At 42.5% G+C, this 21678-nt stretch overlaps 1 protein-coding gene across 6 annotated transcripts in view; it reads right to left on the minus strand.

Moving 5' to 3' along the window:
• LOC140427083 (teneurin-2-like) overlaps positions 1 to 21678 on the minus strand; it is a 3867843-nt gene that overhangs the window by 740594 nt on the left and 3105571 nt on the right. For 2 of the 6 annotated variants that reach the window (XM_072512586.1, XM_072512585.1), the window contains exon 1: positions 19052 to 20273. The exons of the other annotated variants lie outside the window; for them this stretch is intronic. In XM_072512586.1, the coding sequence (XP_072368687.1) occupies positions 19052 to 19100 (49 nt within the window). In that variant the 5' untranslated portion in view covers positions 19101 to 20273. Of the gene's footprint in view, positions 1 to 19051; positions 20274 to 21678 lie in introns of those variants that run through there. 6 annotated transcript variants of the gene reach the window in all.

The raw sequence follows: 21678 nt of genomic DNA on the forward strand, positions 1-21678 counted from the left end.
CTCTAAAGCCTCCACATCCTTCTGGTAGTGTGGCGACCAGAATTGAACACTATACTCCAAGTGTGGCCTAACTAAGGTTCTATACAGCTGCAACATGACTTGCCAATTCTTATACTCAATGCCCCGGCCAATGAAGGCAAGCATGCCGTATGCCTTCTTGACTACCTTCTCCACCTGTGTTGCCCCTTTCAATGACCTGTGGACCTGTACTCCTAGATCTCTTTGACTTTCAATGCTCTTGAGGGTTCTACCATTCACTGTATATTCCCTACCTGCATTAGACCTTCCAAAATGCATTACCTCACATTTGTCCGGATTAAACTCCATCTGCCATCTCTCCGCCCAAGTCTCCAAACAATCTAAATCCTGCTGTATCCTCCGACAGTCCTCATCGCTATCCACAATTCCACCAACCTTTGTGTCGTCTGCAAACTTACTAATCAGACCAGTTACATTTTCCTCCAAATCATTTATATATACTACAAAGAGCAAAGGTCCCAGCACTGATCCCTGTGGAACACCACTGGTCACAGCCCTCCAATGAGAAAAGCATCCTTCCATTGCTACTCTCTGCCTTCTATGGCCTAGCCAGTTCTGTATCCACCTTGCCAGCTCACCCCTGATCCCATGTGACTTCACCTTTTGTACTAGTCTACCATGAGGGACCTTGTCAAAGGCCTTACTGAAGTCCATATAGACAACATCCACACCCCTACCTGCATCAATCATCTTAGTGACCTCCTCGAAAAACTCTATCAAGTTAGTGAGACACGACCTCCCCTTCACAAAACCATGCTGCCTCTCACTAATACGTCCATTTGCTTCCAAATGGGAGTAGATCCTGTCTCGAAGAATTCTCTCCAGTAATTTCCCTACCACTGAAGTAAGGCTCACCGGCCTGTAGTTCCCGGGATTATCCTTGCTACCCTTCTTAAACAGAGGAACATCTGTACATGTAAAAGAATACAAACAAAAAGGAAACATATCACAAAATAAAACATTGTCAAGAGCAAGAGTCTGATCATGATATTGGTGCATTGAATTTTGCAGTATATGTGTGTCTGTTTGCCATGTTAAAAAAATAGTAGATACCCTAAAGCAATTTCAGGGTCCTAATCCCATCTCAAGATTCAACAAACGTATGACTGCACCTGAACCCCTCAGAGTACAGACTGTAACATGATCCCAGATATCCAGTGCACATGACCCCTTGAGTAGATGACAGCATTGGAATAACTACTATGTACCATAATCTATATGAAGTTTTATTTTCCAGTGATCTCCTGAAGATTGGAAAAGTGATGGCTTAGTTCTGGAACAGGAAGAACAAAAATAAAATGTGCTTGTCATTCTCACCATAATGATGTTGTTGCAATGCAGTGACATGATTCAATACCATTTCTGTCAAAGCACAGCAGTATTTGGTGAACATTGATCAAATATTTGCCAAAGACTTTTTGAAGTTAGTGGCTCTTTAAATTCCAGAAATCCTCCTGTGATCAAATTTCACTGGGATGACACCATGTACTAACTGAATGGAATTACTTCTTCACATCAGCAAAATTCCAACGACAAGAAACACAATACCTTTGGCACATCAGCAAAAGATCATAATTGCAAAGCTCCTGTAGATACAGATCTGCATCTTATTAAAAATAATAAACATCCAAGATCACTTTCGCTCTACGCAACGTGACTTCCTATTGACAAGCCATTCTCACAATTTTTTTGTGTCAACATGTTCCTCTCAGAAATTCCCATGTCAACATTTATTATATGTTTTGCTAATGTAAGCTCACCAGTTGAATAGATAATGTGGTCACTGAGTTCCCACAAATTCCCTTTCTGAAAATGTTTAACATTTACCATTTTGTCCCCTGTGAAATAAAATTTCTAATGTTCAAAGTAGTAGTTTGAATTATTTATGTATTTTGCAATAATGTGATTGCAGTTAGCCATTTAATTGCCTTTTGTTGTTTTTAAATCCTTTTTTCCGATGCTGACATAGAATCTTCTCACTTCACCCCTGCTCCCGGCAGTGTTATCAGACTCATTGCCCATTCCCTCACTGTTAACAAACACAAGGAATTGAACAGTGAGCCAAACCTGCATAGGTGGTACATGTTAGGCTTTATTTTTATAACTTGGAAGACTTACCTACCTCCAAAACTTCAGTTGCACATGTTTACTTCACACCAGGCGGGTACATGGATGGTTGCAGGTTTTTAAGTTTAAAACATTTGTTAAGTGTCATCTGTTCTATTGAGAATTGCTCATAGACAGGCCCATCTGTAATCAGCAACACTTGTGATTCCTCACACCCATCGTCACAATTCATTTTTTTTTAATGCTTAAGAAGAAATTGTTGATCAGGAATCAATTTATTTTTGCAGCTATTCACACTTTACCACTGAAAATCCAGTTCACCGCTTCTCGGGATCAATTGTGAGGTTTATTTATTTTTTAAATAAAACTTCATGAACTATGAATTTCTGACATTGTTATATGATGTTATTATTTATTTGTGTGAATTTGTGATTGTAAAAGACTGAATATTGCTGATAGAGCTCCGAAAGGTGCATATTCTGTTCCTGTGCTTCCATTGCATGCCAGAAGTATCGATCAGGAAACTATTTCCTGACCGTGAGTTTGCATCCACTAATTGTAAGAAATATTTCACTTAATTGCTTTATGGCAAGAACTTAAAAAGCGGAATAGAGAAAACAGCACAGGTGTATCTGAGGGACAACAACCAGCTTCACATTGGTCAGGGAAAAGATTTTAGAAAGACTGTTCTCCTACTCTTGAAAAGCAAGCAGTCAAATCCACAACACAGAGAGTATAAGGCTTTCCTCAGTGAGATAAATTAAATGGAACTTACCTAATAAAACCGCAATACTTCAAATTTAACCATGAGGTAATCTAGTCAGCAAAATTAAGTTAGTGAAAAATCAAATTGAAATAGGCATTGGAAAGAACATTTTAACTTAAAAGGTGATAAGTGCCTGGCATGATACTGTGCAAAGGGTCATAGGAGCAAAAGACTAAATACACTTAAAATGCAACTTGTTATAGTGAAAGAGTTGGGACACCACAGGGGTGTGTTTTGGTGGCTCTCCCTGATCAATTTTATGTTCTTCGAAATTGCACAAGAATTATTCTTGTGGATTCCGATACAATTTGAAAACCGAAGGAGGTTGAGGGGAGACCTGATAGAGGTATACAAAATGATGAGGGGCATAGACAGAGTGGATAGTCAGAGGCTTTTCCCCAGGGTAGAGGGGTCAATTACTAGGGGGCATAGGTTTAAGGTGAGAGGGGCAAGGTTTAGAGTAGATGTACGAGGCAAGTTTTTTACGCAGAGGGTAGTGGGTGCCTGGAACTCGCTACCGGAGGAGGTGGTGGAAGCAGGGACGATAGTGACATTTAAGGGGCATCTTGACAAATACATGAATAGGATGGGAATAGAAGGATACGGACCCAGGAAGTGTAGAAGATTGTAGTTTAGTCGGGCAGCATGGTCGGCACGGGCTTGGAGGGCCGAAGGGCCTGTTCCTGTGCTGTACATTTCTTTGTTCTTTGTTTGTTTGTTCTTAAATGGGTAATTTTATATAAATATTTTTCAATTAGGTGGTAACTCACTCCGTCTACCTATGAGTTATTTGTAAAGTCTTTATGCATGTCTGTTCAAAGTTCCAAAAAGCAGTGATATAGCCTCTTTGTAAAACAATATCACATAGGGACAAATAACTTTTGTAACTGTTGGTTTTGCTTCAGTGGGATCCTTATTTTGATATTTAAAATGTAGGAGTGACTTGAATTACTGTCGCTGTCTGTGCGGAGTCTGCACGTTCGCCCCATGTCTGCGCGGATTTCCTCCGGGTGCTCCGGCTTCCTCCCACTAGGCCCGAAAGACGCGCTGTTAGGCAATTTGGGCATTCTAAATTCTTCCTCAGTGTACCCGAACAGGCGCCGGAATGTGGCGACTAGGGACTTTTCACGGTAACTTCATTGCAATGTAAGCCTACTTGTGACAATAAATATTGTTATTATTAATTATTATACAGATCAACCGCAGAATTGTTCATCATTCATTCCTTCTTTGATCTCACTTTGCAAAACACTGCTTGTTGGTGTATACCGTTTTTGCAAATTCAGCATGGGCCAGAGGTCAAACTTGGGTGTGCTTCTGATCTGTGAGTCAGTATCACCCTCCAAAGCTCCTTATCCTGATTCATTGTCAAGTGAGGACAGGGTTAATCACAATTGGGCTTACCCCGCTATTAAAAATCATCTGCTGATTCTTGATATTTGATGTTTCCTGTGATTCAGTGGTCAGTCCCTCACCTTTGAATTGAAAGGTTGCTGGTTCAAATCTCACTGTAGAGATCTGAGCAGAAAATATAGGCTGATCCTCTAGTCCAGTGCCAGAGGTGCTGCCTTTCGGAAGAGACATTAAGCTGAGGTCCCATCTGCCTCTCAGGTAGGTATGAAAGATCCCATAGCACTATACTGGAGAAGAACAGGAGAGTTCTCCCTGATATCCCCGTCCAATATTTACCCTTCAACCAACATCACTGAAAGAGATTATCTGGTAATGATCACTTTATTGTTTGGGAACATTGCTATGGGCAATTGGTTACTGCATTTTCTATACTGTATTACAGCAGGGACTACACTTCAATGGCACTTTGTTGGTTGGAAAGCACTTTGGAATATCCTGAGGTTTTGAAGTGTGCTATATAGATAAAGGTTCTTTACTTCTCCTATATTTAGACCTGATGGATGTCCATTGGCATTGGAATTATATGCCAGCAAAAACCACCAGCTTTGGGAGAGCTGGGAACAAAATGATGATCAGAACCATAGAGGGTTTTACAATAACAAAAATGCCCAGCTGTTCAATATGTAGCAAACATCAGACTTTTCACTGACATGTCAGCTTAATTCCCTGAAAGTGGGTTTTATTTACTTTTATTTTTTTAGATTTGGTGTGACTGAGGTAAGAACGATATTATGATAATGGAATAATCTTTATTAGTGTCATAAGTAGGCTTAAATCAACACTGCAATGAAGTTACTGTGAAAATCCCCGGGTGTCCACATTCCGGCGCATGTTCAGATACACAGAGGGAGAATTCAGAATGTCCAATTCACCTAACAGCACGTTTTTCGGGGCTTGTGGGAGGAAACTGGAGCTTCTGGAGGAAACCCACGCAGACACGGGGAGAACATGAAAGATGTTCTCTGTCGCATTCAGGGGCATTACTGAGCATACCTGGATTTGGACCGGAACTTTCCGGTCATTGTGATTCACATTTCCCGCTGGCAGCACACCCCCACCCGTGGGTTTGCTGCCGGTGTGGGGTGGCGCCAATGGGGAATCCCATTGATAAACGGTGGGAGTATAGAATCCCACCACCATGGAATGGCACGCCGCCGGGAAACACGTGGCTGGGGATTGGATAATCCAACCCTAGATGTAACGCGATAAACAAATGGAAATCTATTTCCGCAACCCAGACCCTCAATATCAAAAAGATTTTCCTGCCCCTTTTCAGCCATGATCCATTGGTGCAATACTTCCATTTTCAACAAATATCGTGAATCTTCCTGGAAGGCTTGATCAAATTTGTTCAAACTCCCTTTTGAAAGATTGTGATACATTCACTGCCATCCTAGGTAACAATTCCACTTGTGCAAGGGGATTTGACCCTTTTGGGTTACATTTAACACTAGTTTGCCAAACTCAAGGCCTACACTGTTCTGCAGCCTTCTGCCTTGTGCAAGTGGAATTGAGTTGGCCCAAGGTTGTTTAACTTCATGACCTTTAACAGCTGTCAGAGAGAGATGGCTTCCATCCCATCTGTCTGGGTTGGATTTAAAGCTTGGTTGCAGAACGGAAAAGCAGTTTTAATACACAGTGCTATTCAAATATCTCAGACTTGAAACACAGCTGCTGGTGTATCCTCCTATCCAGCAGCTATAGGAATCTGCACTCTCAGCCCCCTCCGTAAAGGAACTCTTCGAGAAAAATTTCCCACCCCACAAAACATGAACAGGGAGGAAGAATTACGCAAGTTGTATTACATTGGCAGCTCCTGATGACACAGCCAGCATATCAAAGCCATGTTCAAAGCAACAAGAATGACTGCTTTAAGAGTGAGCTTAGTGACTGTAATCCCCTTCTTTTTGAACTGAGATGAAAGCAAAATTAGCTTAAATCTTGATAAACGCATAACTAATTTGCTGGGAATTCCTATGTTTCGACCGTAACATCAACTCTAATGGGAATGCATGGAGTGGGCCTGAACACCTCTGTGCCTGGATTAGTTTGTGTTCATCCATGTTATGCTCTTGTACAATATTTCCACTGGTGCTTGCGAAGGCTGGCAGCAGTGTACAGTACAACATTCTGCGACAGGCACCGTGTTGTTGTTTCTTTTCTCCCCCCCACCCCAACCCCCGTTACTAACGACACGTGTTTTTTTTTTACATTGTATGAGAAATATGCTTCGAGTTGGTGCTGGCATTTGTGTTGTAATCAGAACTGATAAATTGCGATGGGGGATGATTCCCAAAATGCCCCGGTTTTAATGTGTACTATTTGTCAACTTCGAAGGAAAGGAATCCTGTCAGGGATCAGCAAGATGATACTTTGTCATCATCCCCAGCCAAGGTCATTTACTGTGAGGCGAGGTAAACCCAAATGGCTTCCTCATGGAGCCGGTTGTGTTCGCAGCTAATTTGCTTGTCCCACTTTCTCCTCTCTCTCTCTCTCGCTCTCTTTAGTTTCTGTCGATTGTAAAGATACACACAGCAATACTATAGAAAGAAACCACAAACCTTCTGCAGAAGTAGGTTGGAAACTTCACAGTCTTAAGCTTTGTTTTCTAGATTAGCTGCTCTATTTCTCGGTCAAAAAACAATGTGTTAAAATCTCAACTAACGTAGAAATAGAAGAGTTATACAAGCATGCTTTTTTACAAACGTGAAACCGAAAGCTGCCTTGAAGGTAGCTACATCTTTGATCTTTAATTTTATGTCCTTGACATATTTTAATGTACTTCCCTCCAAAGAAGGAAAATTCTCATCCATTAATTATTTTGTAGAACATGGTGCATTTGTTAAAACATTGCATTGCGTGTAGCGAAATGCAAAGAAATAGTCATACAGACAAAAATAAGCTGCCTTTTTCTGCAAAAATCCTTCATTTCTACAAAGGTTTAAAGAACCTTTGTCGGCACTTACATATCCGCTTTAATGTTCCCCTTTGCGAGTGAACAGTATCTCTGTTTAGCACAGGGCGAAATCGCTGGCTTTGAAAGCAGACCAAGGCAGGCCAGCAGCACGGTTCAATCTCTGTACCAGCCTCCCCGAACAGGCGCCGGAATGTGGCGACTAGGGGCTTTTCACAATAACTTCATTTGAAGCCTACTTCTGACAATAAACAATTTTCATTTCGTTTCATTATTTCGCACAGCTTCTCATCGTTGCCAGAAGATTATCCTGTCGTAAATGCCAGTTGTGATACCAGTAAGGGACGGGTGGCAATAGTTTTATTTTAAATCCTCAAAACGTACAGATTGTTTCTTGAAATAAAAAAACAGGAAACTCCCAAACCACCATTTTGAAAATTTAAGTCCCTTCACAATTTACTTGAGATTCAATTACAGCTTGCCCTTGGGATGGTGAAAGTGTTTTCCGACATAAATTCAAAACATCTTGCTTTCCGTTTTATTGGAGGAAGGGGGTCGGTTAGCTCAGTTGGTTGGTTGGCTGATTCATGATGCAGAAGAGTGCCAACAGCACGGGTTCAATTCCCAAACATGCTGAGGTTATCCATGAACACCACGCCTTCTCCCCCTCACCTAAGGTGAGATGACCCTCAGGTTAAATCGCCACCAGTCAGCTCTCTCTCAGACAAGGGAGAACAGCCCCAGGTCCTGGGGTTTTTGGCAACTTTCATTTAATCAATTCAGGGACGTGTGTGGTGCAGCTTTTCACCTTGCTGCGTGACAGCTGGCGTAATGCTTTTCTGCAATATCACTAAAGAGTTTTAAAAATTATTGTACGGACTCTGGAAAAAGCCCAATTGTTAAGTCCACTCTCACGTCAAACTGAATAAATAGCTGTCTTTTGATTTTCACATCCATCTATTTAGGTTTCTAAATTCATCCCTTCACGTCCCACTGCGTTCCAGTATTATTTGGATGGAAAGTCAAGGGAGCAGCTTGCTCTTGGCATGTGCTAAATAGCACCCTGATTATTCCCCTCCTTTTCTGTGGAGAGGGGAGGGAAACAGTAACCCAACCTGAGGCAAAGGTGGGAATGAAACACACAAATTTACACCTTGCTACTCGACAGCTCCGTGTCTGACCTGCCTTCTTTTTGTCGGAATCCGTAACCTTTTGCTTTCCTTTCTTACAGTTTTTTTGGCACCTGTGGTTCAGAGAGAATTGGCCTGTTCCTTACATGATGCAAAACACAAGGATAGAAGCAGATTAACAGGATTCAAAAATCAAGAAATTACGGAGGGCAGCAGCTTCTGAGCAGCAGCCTGTGCTTGCATTGTACCTTTAATAAAGTGACATGTGCCAAAATACTGAATAAATTTGTGATCCAGCCAATGGAGAAATTAGGATAAGAATTAGGGGTGTCACTGTTGACAGGGTAAGAGCTAGGATTCACACGGCTAATAGAGCCTTTATTGTTGACAACCTAAAATCCTGGAATTCTTTCCTTCAGAACATTACAGGAACATCAAGGGCATTTGAGGTCCCATCTGTCCTCTCAAGTGGGCACAGAAGGTCCCATGACACTATTTCAAAAAGATCAACAGACTTATTATTCCAGGTATCTATGCTGGCTGAGATGAGGTGGATGGGACGGGGGGGGGGGGGGCTACATCAGGGGGTCATGGTCTCAGGATACAGGGTAGGCTTATTTAGGACTGAGATGAGAATAGGTTTCTTCACTCCAACGATGGCGAACCTGTGGAATTCTCTCTCGCATAAGACTGTGGAGGCCAATATTTGGGAAAGAAATAGACAGAGTTTTAGACACTGAAAGGTGCATGGGAGTCTGGCATTGAGATATAGGATAAGATATGATCGCATTGAATAGCAGGACAGGCTCCGTGGGCCAAAGGGCCTACACCCATTACTTTTTTCTGTGTTTTTATGTTTCTATTCCTCAACCTTCCTTCCACTTTTTCCATATTACATGGAGTCTCCACAGTGCTGATTGATCACCTTCATACCAGCCATCATTTTTCTTCCCGGATTCGGTAGGTGGTTTTACAGCCAGATGCTGCCAATCTTAACCATTTATCTGGACCTGGACGAACAATACATATTGGTTTACTGGATCAGTAGCTTGGTTCTTTCATACCCGACAGGTCATTGAACTTTCAATTTTAAGAGGCAGGGGAGCTACCCACTGAGCCACTCCAGCTCCCCCAACATTTATTCCTCAACTAAAATCACTAAAGTGGATAACCACTGTTTCTTAGGCCTTACTGTGTATATGTTGGCTGCAATATTTTTCTTAGGCCTTACCGTGCATAAGTTAGCTGCAATATTTCCTATATTGGGACGGTGGCTGTAAAGAACTTTAAGATGTGGCAAAATTATGAAAAATGCGAGTCTTATTTTTCTTTTATGGTCCACATTCTAAAAACAATTGGATAACAAATATTCACATACGAGAAAGGGGATGTAAGGCTTCACGAAAGGGACTTTGGTGTTGACTGAACATCTCTATTACTGTTGTGAAATGGAGATGCACGTGTTACAACAGCAAGCAAATCAGACAGTTCAAACAGAGGAAGAGGGACAAGAAGGAGATCCACTTTGTAAATAATACAGAGAGGGGGCAAGGAGCCAGAGCAACTCAGTAAACAACAGAATGATGGGTCAGTACGAACATAAATCTGGACAAGCCTCGCGCAGCAGAAACATAGTCTAACGCCCCCTCCCCCAAAAGGGAACACCACCATGAAAAAGAATCACCTTCGTTGGGTGGCTAAATCACACAGATTTAACAACACATAACGCGTACACCAAATAGGACCTTATAAGTAAGGAGCATACTTTACATTTGGCAAAATGTTTTGGCTCATCAATGACTTGACATCGAGCACAGCAAATGTGTTGCAAGTGAGCAGAATGGGCAGGTTAAAGCCAGGCATCGTTAGCGTACAGGGCAAAGCTGACCACCTGATTCCGAAAAACATTACTAAGAGGCAAGGTCCAGGGTGGAACATCGGGGCTCTCCAGCAATCATATGGGCACAGGAGGAGAGTCAACAATAGATGCTATGCTGGCTATGTCAAGACAGGCTAATGGTGTACCACAAGATGTAACAACAAGCATATTTTGTGGGTTTAACTGACGGAGGAGAGAATGCACAATGCATTTTTTATAATAATACTCTGGACAACAATTTGACACATTCAAATGGGGTCAGATTCTCCGATTCTGAAGCTAAATGTGGAGGATCAGTCGGGTTTTACGTGGCAAAAATTGCCCCCCCCCCCTCACCGATGCTGCGACCGGTGAGGGGCTAGCAGCCGCACCATGTAAAACGTCTGGCCTCCACGAAATAAACGCTATGCATGCACGGTAAAACATGGCGCCGGCAGTGCGCGGACCCGACCTGCTAGATAGTGCCCCCTGGCCACCCCCACCAGTCCTCCCAGCCTTCGTGGAAATCCCCCCAGCAAGCAGCTCGGCTACCGTCTGACTGTGGCTCCCACCTAACACAGTCCGAAGCCACCGAGCCAGGTTCCCGCATGGCTGAGATCAGAAGTGAACTGTGCCATCGTGACCCCGGCCCATCGGGGGCGGAGCATCAGGATGGGCCTTCAGGTGACATGCTGAGGCCGTCCCAATGGCATGCAGCACGCGCCGCGATGATGCTGTTTCAGAGGGGGAGGATTGTACGAAACCTGTGTCAAAAGGTGTCGCCCCCCGATTTCGCCGTCAAAAGGGATTCTCCACCCGATCGCCGATTATGAAATCGGTGTCGCGGAACGGAGAATCTCGCCCATGCTCTCTGTTGGTCTGATTAAATCTCAGTAATGAAGGAGTTAATATTTCTCTAAAGTGTAGCCGTATATTATACACAGCTGGACACACAGAATCAACATTGTGTTCAATGGTTAGTGTCAAAACATTTGTTGACATTTTTTTGGAGGTCGGTCAATTCTGCAATTTAATGACATCTGAATTTTCCTCGATCTTGATAAAATAACTCCTCTGCCAGCCTCTGCTACAGATTGCATAATTTGAAGGATTACTTGTCAAAAGCCAGAGAACAAGTCAACAAAGTAATCGCCAGCAAAATAATTATTGCATAATGCCGAGCTGTTCCAGGATCATTCTTTTTTAAATGGCATTTAGGAATCAATTAGTGAAGTATTCATTTTCATCAGTAAAACATGTCAGAGCATGAACATAATGGCACTCTGCACAGGTAGGATCTAATCTCCATCATCTACTGTGCTGAGTTTATTGTGTCAGGGAAGAGGAATTGGAGGGAGAGTCATCAGTGAGCTATTCTCTTAGCTCCTCCTGGTGGAAAGTTGAAGAGCAGCACTTGTAGACCCTGGTGAGCATTTCTGTCCCATTGTAATCAGCTGCGGGATTTTGCATCCTCTCCTGGGTACAGGAAAAGAAGGGCGCTGGGGGAGAAAGACCACAGGATGTTGAGCGCGGTTCTGTCTGAAAAAATAAGACTCAATTCAAACTCTAATCCGCAGACCAAGAATTACGGCAGAAATTGCGAGGTGTCAGTGATTTCACACCTAAAAACAATAGATTAAGGTTTTTTTTTTGCACGTTTAAAGCATACTTAGATTACATGAAGATAGATGATATGCCAGCGAAGAACAATTGCTTGGGTCAGGGAAACTCAGGTAAAGGTAGAGCTTTTACTTCTGGGAAAGGAGACGGAGAAGAAACTAAATACAGGGAGACCAGCAATTTATTATCAAAATACTGACAGTACTCTGGCAATTAATGCTCCTCACATAAATTCACTGTGAAATGTAACACGCACATCGCCAATGCAAACTCTGAGCTGTTTCTCAATGCAACAAAAAAAAGGGTAATTACTTTTCTAATCTTGCCGATGGGCACCTAATATCATCCGCATACTTATCGGAACCTTAAAGGACAACGTTACCATATTAGGCAGTTTGGAAGTGGGTGATTAGTGGTCTGAAAACTCCACGTACCTCCAGAATTAGCTGCGGCATTAAATTCATAAAACCTTTATCTGCTGAGATGCTCATTTTCAATCTTCTTCTAAATTATTTTCATATTTCAATCTGGGTCTCACATTTAAAAAAATATATTAAAAAATTAAAAATATATTAATATATGACAAACAAACAAAGCTCCGGACATTGTATTATTGGGCCCCGCCTCGATACACAAGCACAATCACCTGCCCCTGCCATGGTGACACCTCCTGTCTAGAAAGAATGGAACTTTGGGGGTCAAACCAGGAGAAAGTGATTAATGCACCCTCCCCAGGGCTCAAATTTAACTTTCTCCCCTTGCACCAAACTGCACATTTTTTTTGCGATTGGTTATAGACGTCAAAAACAAGAACCCCCTTTAATCCAGCCCCCACGTGATAGTCAAGTGATCAGGAGGACAGAATGACAACCTCCAAAATCTTGTGTAATCAATTTCACTGTAGCTACTTTGAAACTGTTACTCTGATCAACATTAACCAGGGCTGCATATGGCTCGCAAGTTAACATCTACCCAATGTTGACACGATTCAGTATGAACCTGCAAAGTTACTCGGCAAGATTTCCATGTTGCAATAATAGACACAAATCTAGGAGCCACCATTTGGATGATCGAATATCTGTCCAATGATTATTCTAATTTACTCAGGGAAAATTACGACCTATAAATAATCAAGTTGCAATTAAATTAACAATGCTTTGGAATTATACTGCTCAACCCCATTAAATTCGTGCCCTCGAGGGGTGTCATAGCTGGTCGGAACTTTTTTTTTTCCTCATCTCTGGGATCAGGGTCAACTCAGTATTCCAAAATTAAATTTAGGCTTCATTAATCTCAACCCATTTTCCAATGGGCATCACTTCATTACAGAACTATCCATAACTTGACGTTTAAATGTATGCGCTCACTTGGAAGGCCTGTCGAGATTGATAACATAGCAACAGTAACATTGTGTAGAAAACTTGTTCGAATGGAAATCATGTGCTTGCTGGTGCACTGCAGGAGTTTTAATTCTCATCTAACCTGTGCTGTGTCTCATCTTAGGCTACTGTTGCAAAAAAATGTGGAAATTGTGATCATATAGCACTGAAGATTGAGGGAGAAAGTAGAACTTGTAATAACTTGAGTCATTTGATTAAAGAAATTAACAGAATTAAACGGTTAAAAGATTTTATCATTAAAGTAAATGCAGACACAAAATGGTTCCTGATTTCAAAATACTGCTTACCTAATGGTATTTTGCCGAGATGGAGTTGACAATATGCACTCATTACATTTTCAGAGTAACTCAGTGCAATAAAGACAAATTTTCCAAAACTGCTTAAAGTGTACTGGAAATATTTAATAATTTATTAGTAGCTCTTGAATTCAATTTCTTCTGAATCAGCGAAAATTCTCCCACAACTGTTTTCGCTAATGTAATGATTACTATGTTGTGTTGTTTATCCATGTTTTTAGAGCTGCTTTCTGGATGACAACTAGGATCATCTTTGACTGGCATGGAACTGCAAGGCACTAATTCAAGTAACCCTCCTGATTTTCATCATTAAGCCACTTGGAATCATGACTTCAGTTACCTTGGCCCTAATCTTTCGAACTCCCTCCCTGAAGCTCTCCAAGTCTCCCTACCTCCTTTAAGATGGTCCTGAAAGCCCCGGTGTTTAACCCGGTCTTATGCAGTCGGTGCCAAGTTTTGTCTGATAACATTCCTGTGAGACATTTCAAACATTTTACTATACTAAAGGAACTATCCAAATGTAAGTTGAATTGACGTGGTTCTGCATTATTCTGGAGCTGCCAGTGCTGAGAGCCTCTCTCAAATCACTAGCAATAGTTCAGAAGCAACTCTGTTTGAAAGTCGCAGTCACGATGTTCATTCCTGACCATGAACCTTCCCAGTGCAATATCTGTAGAAGCAAATGGAACTGCCTAGGCTGCGCTGAAGATTCATCTACATCTAATTACTGAAAGTTTAAGTAACTGTTCTCACCATATGAACTGATTTTTCACTATAATCATGTTGGTCTGCTTGAAAATGAAGGTCTGTTCATATCGATATGCTTTTTCACAAGCAGTCATTTATAATGTCATTTCAAGAGATGTTACGGTTAACCTATAATGTCAAATCCCACATATCTTGCATTTTCACTGCAATCTGTGCTTGCTTGCTTTCCTTGTGCAATCTTTGCACTGCTTCCTGATGTGTTCTTTGCCCAAGCCCCCCCCCCCCCCATCCTCGAGTCACTTCTCACTTTCCTTCCTAAGGGCCTGTTCTGTGCTGTACTGTTCTATGTTTTATTCCATTTGTTTCTATTTCCTATTAGACACTTTCTCATCCTCTTCCAATTTTTGTTTTGCACCATTTATCACGGCAGGTGAAGGAATTACTGGGCAATTCCTGGGTCCCGTATGACAATTTCCTACCTTCCCGTTCTCCTCCATCCCTCACAGCCCTTGGCTGAAAAATAGTATGTGATGTGCTGAAATTGAGAAGATTTTTTTTTAAATTATAAAGTAATATCCTTCCTCTTTCCCATTCCCTTCCTTACTCTGTCTCTGCTGGAGTCAGCATTTCAATCTGGGGTATGGTTTCACAGACACTGAGTGTATCTCTGGTACCTCGCTGAAGAGGTTATTCATCATAGATAAACCATCCTTTTGTTTTAATAGGTATAGAGGTGAGTAAAAAACATTCTGGCGAGCTTGCTCTTCCAGGGTAATGCTTTGTCGCAGGATAACACTTCACTGCAGCACTACATTATTGGGTGAATTCACCTAATGAGTCCTTGGAAAGACTTCCATTGGTTAATCTTTAGGGTTATTGGGTCATGATGAATCAATAAATCAAATTCTGCTTTAAATACATGGGATTCAAAAGTTCTTCCAGGCTTTCAAAGGTTTGCTTCTCAACTTTCATCCATATTTTTCTTTCGCGGGAACACAAGTGTGGTGTGGAATTTTAATTTGGTATCATTTGTGAGCACTTTTTCTACATTGTGTGTGTATGTGGGAGGGGAGGGGGGTGGGTGGCAGCACTGAATTTACTGTGAACTAGTTTTCTTTTTAACAATGCAGGCTGCCTAACAATGGAGAATATCAATATCTCCCCCGGAAATAAAAATTGTCAATTACTTGATGTTAAAATTCACACTGATAGAAGTTAGCACATATCCACTGAAGCTATCTGCATTTTTGACATTAGCAAGAAGGATTTTGTGAAAAGACTGCTAGCATAAAGGTGATCATGATTATTCTAAATTCCAAGTAATAACTAGGTGCAGTACAATAGTTATTACATCTAGAAAACTACATGATACTTATCCACTCTGTACTTTATCCTCAGAAGTCAGTGTGTTGTATCTGCACTCCCAATATCATCGGGGCTTAAAGTTGCACTGAAGCTCACTATCATAAGCAGGCCCTTTGAGTTGCATTGATGCACGTGGAAGGCATAATATCTTCATGCTCTAAGCCTTCACAATCAAATGCTACGCATTGACAACATTAACATCTTAAGTATAAATCAGGTTGGGTTGGACAGCTATCATTCCTAATTTTACACCAATTCAGAGTATTTTTGGATGTGCATCAACGCAAAACTGTCGGCATAACACAACGGTCAAGTTAACAACATAAGTCAAGAGAGAGACACTTTCCCGTGTGGATAGTTTCACCACCAGTTGAACTCCAGTCCAGTTCAAATCCACACTTGTAAACGTTCAAGAAACCCTCTAGATCTTTCAGAAGATTTATATTTTTCAGTGTTTTTAGTGTTATCCTCTCATTAACAATGTAACATTAAAAAACTAACATGCACACAAATATAGATCTGCATTCTAGTTAGGAGTATAGTTCAGAGCTGTTCACTGTACATCAGATTCTATAGGTACGAAAATTGGTAGTCATTGCATAAGCCAAGAGCCATAAGCCTGCACTGCAGGAGTGATATGGAAATTATATGTGGAGCATAGAGGGGGAAATAATAAATGGATAAACAGGAAACAAAACAAGAGAGTAAAAGTAAAAGCCTGAAAGATGTAGAGACTGAGAAGCGCACATGTTGAAAAACATGCATGTCATGCAATTTAATCTCCCTGGAAATTGGCATGCATGTAATATTTCGACACACTTATTGTAAATCAATGAATGCTGTTGCTAAAATAGTGGACAAATTTGATGCAGATGCATTAAGCATTTGTGCATGAGCATTGAAGACAATCGGCAGTAGGGGAAGGAAGACAAATAGAGACACAAAACTGGGAAGGTGATGAGAAACAAAAGCTTCACAAACTATATAAGGAACATCCACCTTAGAACGAGCTGCCAAGGCTATAGATATACTGAAATAGATCAAACCCACTGGATCATAAAATGAATTTCACTGCCAGTGCAGACAATATCAGGTGCTGTTAAGAGTGAAAAATAAGCTTCATTTTGTGAATGGGAAAAGCGAAAGAAAATTTAAACTGTGTCAAGTCCCATTCATACGATTGTTATTTCTCCTCCCCATCCCCCCACTTAAAAAGACATAATTTACCAACATCATAACACCAACATCAGAACATTTGCATCTATCACTCTTTGTCAGTGGAACCTGTAGGTAGCATTTACAAGTAAGGAATATAGCTGGAAAACAATTTGTGATTTGTCCATCACTTCCTGCATTAAAACTACTGTTTCATTCTTCAGTGTGAAAATACAAATGTATGAATGGAACTGTAGGTGAATTGTGAGTTATCTAATCCTTTTACATAGGAAAAAATATACATTTCCACTCCGGGCTGGTTGTGGTTAAGGACACAATGGAAATTTTTGTCAAGAATATATTTATGTTCTGAACTGTCTCACTATGTAATTAGAAGTTACCACATGTATTCCTATCACCATTATAATTATAATTTGTGATTTTATTCATTAAGATTAATTTGTTTTGAAGCCGCCGTCTGTTTAACTTAGCATGTAAAAGTTAATTTGAATGTCATCGTTGAGACATACACTTGCTAATTTGTTTGTGTCTTCTGTTAAGGATAAGCTTAATAATACGTTCTGAACATTTTTAAATAAAAAGAACAGATTGGAATAGTCTTAGTATCAATATAAAAGATTTTCCTCACTCTATATGACTCTTGATCAGGACGTGCCCCACACCTTTGCAAGAATACTACACACTTATCGCTTCTGATCACTTCATAGTCACCCAATACTGTAACACTGTAATTTCAGTTGATAGGTAAATTCTCTGCCATCAACTAAAAAACATGAGATGTCCCCATTTTCATTACAAAACCACTGAGGGTTGAATTTTCTATTCCTTGCACTCTTGTGGAGGAGAGACCTGGGAGCTCAATCAGAATTGTCACAAGGAAAGCATTGAAAACAAATTTCGTCAAAGTTTTGTAAGGAGGGAGAACATTGTATATCCAGACCTTGCTCCCTCAATTATACCTCAAAATATTTGGCATTTTGACCCCACCAGATGATAGTGTGTGTGTGTGTGTGGGGGGGGGGGGGGGGGGGGGGGCAATATTGCATCATCATTTTAAAGTTACCAAGGGGATGTAACACCTGGTGGTGGGAGAGTCAAATGGGAAAAAGAAACATCCTTTAATTCATTTCTACTTGTGCATGAGATTTCTTCGCCCAAATTTGAATGTGAATGAATTATTTAACTGCAGTAAGTTTTGTGAAACAGGGACTTGTAAACTGACATGAGAGGCATTTAACAGACCGATACCAAACAGAGAAGCCGGAGTCCAATGGGAGGTCCTTTCGCTTCATCAATTAAAGTAATTGAAGAATTTAAAAGGAATAATATGCCGGTTGGGAAGTACTTGAGTTTTTTTTAAAATAGTTTAGACTTATTACTTCCGTCCAAAAGTAGCAGAAATCTTGCCTTGTACCTCGAGGGTTCTTTACACCTCTTGTGTGTCTGAGCTAATTTTTGATCTGGAAGGGGTGCTGCAAAAGGCAGCTAATGAGTGTATCCTTATTCCAACTTGCGAGGCGATTGGAAAATCAAATCCTGCATATTTGAGATTTTATACTGAACGCCGGCAGTGGCTTGAAAGCAAAAGGCATCAACAGCTGGGAACAACAGGGCATCAAATTGTGGAGCTTGCAGCTTCCAGAGAGTACGCGGTACAAACACACACACATACTGCCTGATGCCACCCAACAGGCTCAATATGTATATCACAAATGAACGTACCTGACAGAAAAAGGACGGGAATGAACACACAGAGCAATAACAGCATGTTTTTTTTGTTGTTGTTGTTGAATGAACTGAAGGATTTAAAATAAATTCTATCAATGGAATGGCCGGGACGAGTTAACGATGCTCTCTGAATGCTGTCACTGGGTGAAAGCCTCCTCCTATTTAGTCCGGTACTAGAATATAGATAACACTCAGCTCTCGACTGTAAGAGAAACCAGAGGCAAAATGGGAAGGCGGCACACATCCGAAAGAAGTCGACTTTCTTCCTGAACTTTTTCACAGAAGGAGTGGTGGGGGGATGGGGGGATTGAGTAAATGTTGCCTCCTCACCTTCTCCAGTTCCTCTTCTATCAGTCTGACACCATGATGAAATGAGACTGCGAGTCCTATTAAACGCAGCGTGGCTCCTAGAATTAATATTGATATATATATATATGGAAGTTAAAGTGAGCACTCCCTCTCCCGGAATATTCTAACAGCCTCCTGCAGCCTGGATGCATCGCCAGCACATTGATGGATGGTTCGTGAGCTGATAAGATGAACGGATGAGATTCCCAGAGCTCGCACCTACCTGTCTCCGCCGGGAACTTCTTGGGCTTGGCGGCGTTGGCGAGCAGCATGGCCGGGGCTTGCAGCTCCACTGCCCCGCTCTGGGCTCGCCTTACCCTCCGGCCGCAAAGAGACGAAGATGATGATGGTGATGATGGAGGAGAGCGGCCACACACTGCCAGCTCTCGCCAGTAAATCCCTCCACGCCCCTACCACCACCACCAGCAGCAGCAGTCACCCCGAAGCTGGTGTTCCGTGGGTTCGATACTTAGTCCGGCCTCTGACCTGACTCCTCTGAACTGGAGATGGGCAGAGAGAGAGAGAGAGAGAGAGAAAGAGAGGCGCAGGGTGGAGGGGGCGAGAGGGAGGGGGCGAGAGGGAGGAAGGGGGAAGGTTGTAAGAGAGGGTGCGGGAAGGAAGGGAATTAAAGAGGGAGAGTGGGAGGAAAGAAGTGTGTGTGTGAGAGAGGGGGGAGGAATGAAATGAAAGAGAAAGAGGGAGGAAAGAAGTGAGAGAGAGGGAGGGAAGGGATGAAATGAAAGAGGAAGAGGGAGGGAAGAAGTGAGAGAGAGGGAGGGAAGGGATGAAATGAAAGAGGAAGAGAAGGGAAGAAGAAAATGCAAGAGAGAGAAGGGATGAATGAGGAGTCGGGAGGGAGGGGAGGAATGAGAGAGAGAGAGAGCGGAAGAAATGAAGGGAGCAGGGAGAGAGATGAAAGAGAGAAGGAAAGAACGGAATAAGAGAGAGAGAGAGTGACGGGAAGGGGAGAAGCCGGTAGACTGGACGAGAAGGTGCAGAGGGGTTGGTTAAGAGAGACTCTCTGACCCTTACCTTCCCCGGCTACAATGCAGCGCGATCGTGGAGTTTGCCGGAGCCTGGGACATGACCGCAACCGGATTGAGAAGCCTCCAACTCGGCCACTTGGTTGTAGCAAAGCCAGAGAAAGACGGGCAGAAAATAAATAGAGAGAGAGAGAGAATGTTAGAGCTTCAAAAAAAAATAGTGCAAAGAGCCAAACGTAAGAGCAGAGAGCTGGTTAGCCGTGCCTCGGCATGGTTTTTATCTGGTGGAACAGGAGGAGGGAGGGTCTGAGAGCGGGAGTAAGTATCAACACTGCAGGGGGAAAAATGAAATAAGTCCGGGGCTTTGACTAACTTGAGAAATGGATTAAAATAAGGGCGCAGCTCTCCGGTTGGGTGAAGGCTCTGCTCTTCTCTGTCACAAAGCTGCAGCCGCTGGTGCCGCCACTGCTGACTCCATGACAACTGAGGGCTCCCAGCCAGACAGGTGTAAATAGCAGATGTCCCCTCTCCCTCCCTCCCTCAATCCCCCCCCCCCCCCCCCATCACCATCATCATCAAGCTCCTCTCACTCCCTCTGCTAATGTCTCCCCAGTCACAAGCAGACACTTTGGCCGCAGCATGTGGCCCCCTCACCCTCACACACAGCTGCCCAGATAGGGTAAAGTACAGCAACGTTTGATCTTCTCTCCTCCCCCTCCACCACATTTAACACTCAACCCTGCCTCACTCCGCCACGATCAAACTAATCTTAAACGCCGTGTAATAATGATATAAACTCAACATGTTACATCGACCTGGCGCCCCGGAGTGAGAGGAGAGATAGCTGTGTGTGTGTGTGCCATCCTGGCACCGATGCTCTTGTGACAGTGAACGAGGAAAAAGTGAATCTCATCCTTTTTTCTCTCTCTCTCACACACACACACACTCCTACAGCCACCAGAGCTCAAAGGCTCAACTGCTCCCAGGAGCGATTAATCTTCTATTCCTAATTAGATATTTGCTAATTAGCATCTGACGTGTGAAGGAGAAACATTTTTTGGTGATGAAAGATGCCGGGAGCTAAAGCTTCAGCCTTGTATCTTTGTGGAATATCTAGGCTAGGTCTGGATCCACTCCGCTGTTAACAGGAGAGCTTTTCACTGTACTTACAATCGTCCCCTCTCCCTTCCCAAAGGTCCTTTTGTTTCACAGTTAACTGTATGAGCTGAAACTCCCAGGTCTGTGTCAGTTACAGTCAACTTCAAGCCTTAAGTGTCCCCAAACCGCGTCAAACCTCTCGAAATCTTTGACCTGAAGTTAAGAAGAAGAAACGACCCGCATCCCATAAACAAACAAGACAAATGCGCCCAAGCAACACCTGTTTTGGAAGATGTGCGAATGTTCCCACTTGCCACAAATGGGAGGGATGCGGGATCAACCCATCCTCTGCCATGCCCCAGCGATTCAAGAATTCCTAAATGTTGCAACATCATCGGAAGCAACAGAGGCACATTTCCTCAAAAAGAACCCTCCTGCGAAGAAAAATCTCCAAAGCCATTGGAATAATTTGTATCCTTTTCTCCATTCCATAGACTTATCGGCGTCACACACGTTCCCCCCGGGGCGACAGAATGGGCTGGAGACCTGCTCCTGGATCTCCTCCACCTATTCGCCACCGGTGTGTGCACAGAATTAACTTGCTGCTTCTTTACGGTGTGGCATACAAGAGGCCGAGCACTCACCATGTTGGACATCACAAGTGTAAACCGATGTTCTAAAACAGACAACTTTTGCTCCCACTTAACGGAACAACAGCACAGTCTGTGTAGGGAACTGACAGCTTTAAACAGACACACTGGTTTAGACC

Source organism: Scyliorhinus torazame, chromosome 7 (assembly GCF_047496885.1).
Source record: "Scyliorhinus torazame isolate Kashiwa2021f chromosome 7, sScyTor2.1, whole genome shotgun sequence".
NCBI classification, from domain to species: Eukaryota; Metazoa; Chordata; class Chondrichthyes; order Carcharhiniformes; family Scyliorhinidae; genus Scyliorhinus; species Scyliorhinus torazame.